Genomic DNA, 4,331 nt, shown 5'->3' with positions numbered 1-4,331 from the left:
AAGTGTGGCTAGTCGAGGTCCTGGGCAGTTGGTTGCTGATTTCTTAGCTCAGCCACATTTTGTTGCACTGCCTGTGCAACCATTGTTCTGATCATCTCCACCAGTTGGCCATTTTCAGGGTTTGATGTCTTTGCCCCCTGGTTATTCGTGACATACAGAGTTGGCGGCATAGGTGGTCGGCTTCCTGTTGCACCTCCTGATGGGTGGTTTCCACATTTCGTGGTTTCCGATGGTGGTCTTTGATCTGGTACGCACCATTGTGAGCCTAGATTGAATAGGTTGTTGTGGCTATTTGCCGGAAGTTCTAAGATATTGGTGGAGGCCCTCCTTCTAGCGCCAAAATGTTGATACAAAAATTCGCACCAACCAGAGATATCCGATTGACCTTGGTGGAATCGGAACGGATGTGGGCGTGATCATGGATTATCAGCGATGGGTGAATAATAGATGCAATAAAATAAATAACAATGAGATTTTTAAAGTGGTTTGGTGAGGTAAACTCTTGAGCCTATGTCCACTATTCTTGTATTTGCTGTGAGAGCTTACAATAAGAGTTCTATGAAAAATTTCTAACCCGTTTTTCCTCATTTGAGGAGGTTTATGTACAATATTTGTACAAAGAAAAGAGCGAAAATAAAGGGATTACAATTGATTTGAACTGCAACTCTGATTTTCTCGCGAGTGGGTGTTGTGATTGCGTAGAGATTTGCTGTTAATCTGATTGTTCCCGTAATATCTAATATTTGAAGTTATTTGGGAATTGATTAAATGATCATTCGGGTTATTCGCAACTAGCTTGTGCTAGGTCGAGCTGTATGTCGACGAGCTTATGCTGGGTTAGACAACCAATAGAGTCGGATTGATTCTAGGTCGATCTAATACCTCGCAACTCATTGAGCTTGATGGAAAAATCACACATGACAAAAGTGAAGGGTAATATTTCAAATAAAACTTTATATAAATTATGAAATAATATAAAACAATAAATTACTGAATTAAACAGAAAATAAAAGGCTGCACTTCCTATCCCACCGACATCAAACCAATTACCAGCAGCCTGAAACCTTTGCCACCTTCACCACCTTCGCCTTCCCAAAAGCCATAACTTCATGGCCGCCCTAGCATTTATTTAAGTTAAATATAACGTGGGTTTGTTTTTAAATGACCATTCTTTGCCTATTTTCAAAATTTGATGTCTTTTTCTGTCACAATCCAAGAACAAGTCTTGTTGATATTCCCATTTTCATTCATTCATTTATCTTTTTATTAACTTGTTGATTAAGTTAAAGTCTTGATTGAATTAGAATTTAGAGATTATTATAATTAGGTATTTTAAAATGGTTTGGATATTAATAAAAACGAACATATGTTTTATTAATTCTTTTACTCCTAATAAAATGACTAATAGTAAGGAGTAGGCTTTAATTAAAATAGATTTTTGGTGTTATTAAACTATGGATCAACAATTAAAATTAACCTGACTAAGGAGTCTAAAACTGTGATTGCTCTGTATCACCGAACAAAAACATTATATTATAAGGAAGTTTTTAATTGTCACCCTTGAGGCTTAGTGAAAGAACAAGGAGTCCCACAAGTTTTAGAGTGGAACACTTATACCTTGTAATTGAAAGAAGTTTGTAAAAGCAAATAGTTTATTTTTTATTTAATAACATCATGTAGCTTACATAGATTTTATAAACATTATTATTGAAGCATATCCTTAATTAATAATTAAACCTAGGAGATAAATGGGCCTGCAATGGATTCTTCATCACCATTGTAAACTCTTGCTTCTCTTCTAAATCAACTTCATCTCCATCAACAGCCTTCCACTTGAAGCTCCAAACCATATTTGCCACAAAGTACTCTAAATGAAGCATAGCCAAACCAAGCCCTGGACAAATCCTTCTCCCGACCCCAAATGGCATCATCTTTATTTCCCTACTTCCTGTTATATCAAATGACCCCCCTCCACTTTCTTCACAATTTATAAACCTTTCAGGCTTGAAAGCCATTGGATCTTTCCATACTTTAGGATCCCAACCCATTTCAGCTACCATGAAATTAATACTACAATTCTTTGGCACAAAAAACCCACCCAAAACGGCATCTTCAGTCACAGCATGAGGCAGAACAAAGTGTGCTGGAGGGTGACGCCTTAAACCCTCCAAAACCACTGCTTTTAGATAAGGAAGCTTGTGCAAATCATCTTCTTTGACCTCTTCTTCTCTATTTTTCATTATCTCTTTGATCTCCATGAATAGCTTCTCTTGAACATCCGGGTACTTCACCAGATTCGCCATGATCCATTGTAGAGCTGTTGATGTAGTGTCAGTGCCGGCGTTGAGAAACTCAGAGCACAAACTCACCATTTCTCCTTCATCGAGGTTCCTCTTTTCCTCTGGTAGTTGCAGCTCCAGCAAAGTGTCAAAATATGATAAGACATCTTTTGATTCATTTAACTTCTCTTCCTTCGCCCTCTTTTGAGCTCTGATTAAAGGAATTAGTACATCTTCTTGGTATTTTCTCAGCTGGTAGAACTCCTTCAATCTTTTACGGAATATAATTTTCGTAAAAAATGGAAAGAAATTCAATATATCAAACCTTTCATAATTCAGAAGCAATATTCGATGAGCATCCTCGATCTTTTTTATTTCCTTCTCGTCAAGCTTATCTCCGAAGCACATAAGAACTAATAAGCAAAACATTGCATATTGAAAATGATCCAAAACAGGGACTGGATCACCCGATTGGGCCTTGGATTTGAGATATTCAAAGAGAATTTTCAGTACCCATTTGCGTGCATGAGAATAGGATTTCACACGAGAAGGGTGAAGGATTTTTTCAGTGAGATTACGCCGCAAAACGCGCAAAATTGGGCCATAGGAGGCAGTGTTGATAGTATGCTGGTTGCTACTATCAATTTTGTCAACGACAGAGAGAGCCTGGGGACGATCAGAAAAAATTGAACCGTTTTGGATTAGGGCCTGATGAGCCAAGAATCGATCGGCTACAAAGATGGCTGGATAAGAACCGATACGGAGAGTCACCATGGGGCCAAATCTTGTAGTGAGTGATCGGAGAAGTTGCTCGATTTCTGAGAAAGGTTTCTTGAGCAATAGGAAGTTTCCAAGAATTGGGAAGCTTCGAGGGCCCGGAGGGAGATTTATGGCGGGTTTATTTGTCGGATTTAAAACCTTTGAGATGAATTTGAGGATTACAGGAGAGAGAACGATTGAGATAAGGATAATGAACCAGGTCTCCATTTTGCAAGGGTGGAAATGACAGAGGGTTTAGTGAGGTCGTTTAATTTATAGTGGAAGTGATAGTATATTTTTCTTTCAAGTGTTCTTTATTTGTCACGATTAGTTTGGACATATATAGATTCCAATTATACTCTGATTACTCTCCACATTTCATTATTTATCTTCAGCGGAGGAAGAAAAGTATCCAATAAAATTACAAAGGAAATTCAAACATATTTAATAAATATTAATGTTACCAGAATTGGAATTTTTAAAATAAGATAATTACTTAATATAATGTAAAACTAAACGCTTATCATTTTAAGTTTTTGACCATTTTATTAAGCTAGACCATAAAAGTTTAATTGAAGTCAGCAATGGAAGGGCAACCTAAAGCCATTGCACATTTTATCGTCCGACTGTTTCATTGAGGTAACATATTATCTTTTGTCAGGTTCTTTTCTTGGCCTGCTTTGGGAAGTATGAACGGCAATAAATTATAATTACATATCATCCTAATTCAACTTTTGTAGTACCATTTAACGTTGCAACAACTTTTTTTTTAAAGAGTAAACGACTTTTTCCCGGGCAAGGTTTGCCGTAACGATACTTTCTTATAAAAAAAAGTTTCAAAATATCTTTTTTTTACTAAGTTTATATTTCCTTAATACTTAAAGTCTATTTCTACCAATTCTGACGATGAAAATTATCTCCGTCAGTACCATTTAAACCTTTGATTTATTCTCTACAAAACCCCTCTCACTCCGACACCTGATTTATCGTCGATTATTGATCATTATAAAGTTAAAGTTTCCTGCTCTTAGTTAATTTTTTGATTCATTCCGGTGATGAATATTCAATTAGTTATCACCATTCAATCCACCGGTTTCTACTCTACGGAACCTTTCTTGCCTAGCTCTTGATAACTCGTCGAATGTTAGCTGAGAAAGTGGAATGTATTTTAGATACTAACATGAATATAAACTTTGGGTGAGAAAGTGTCGTTAAGGCAAATCTTGGGTGGGAAAAAGTCGTTTACTCTTTTCTAAAAACATAAACCGTGAAGGAACTTACTTAGTTACCTAA

The 4,331-nt window shown here is 36.6% G+C and overlaps 1 protein-coding gene across 1 annotated transcript; it reads right to left on the bottom strand.

Annotated features, from left to right (window-relative positions):
- Window positions 1–1,677: 1,677 nt before the first annotated feature.
- LOC116117194 (cytochrome P450 89A2-like) lies at window positions 1,678–3,266 on the bottom strand. Its single transcript, XM_031403222.1, has one exon. The coding sequence runs from the start codon at window positions 3,264–3,266 to the stop codon at window positions 1,725–1,727; it is 1,542 nt and encodes a 513-aa protein (XP_031259082.1). The 3' UTR covers window positions 1,678–1,724.
- Window positions 3,267–4,331: the final 1,065 nt, after the last annotated feature.

This window comes from Pistacia vera, unplaced genomic scaffold (genome assembly GCF_008641045.1).
Source record: "Pistacia vera cultivar Batoury unplaced genomic scaffold, PisVer_v2 Contig800, whole genome shotgun sequence".
In the NCBI taxonomy this organism is placed as follows: Eukaryota; Viridiplantae; Streptophyta; class Magnoliopsida; order Sapindales; family Anacardiaceae; genus Pistacia; species Pistacia vera.
This window is presented reverse-complemented; position numbering and strand designations above follow the sequence as displayed.

What these genes read in the sequence shown, in the direction of transcription:
- LOC116117194 (XM_031403222.1), bottom strand. Translation starts at nt 3,266, where the DNA reads ATGGAGACCTGGTTCATTATCCTTATCTCAATCGTTCTCTCTCCTGTA.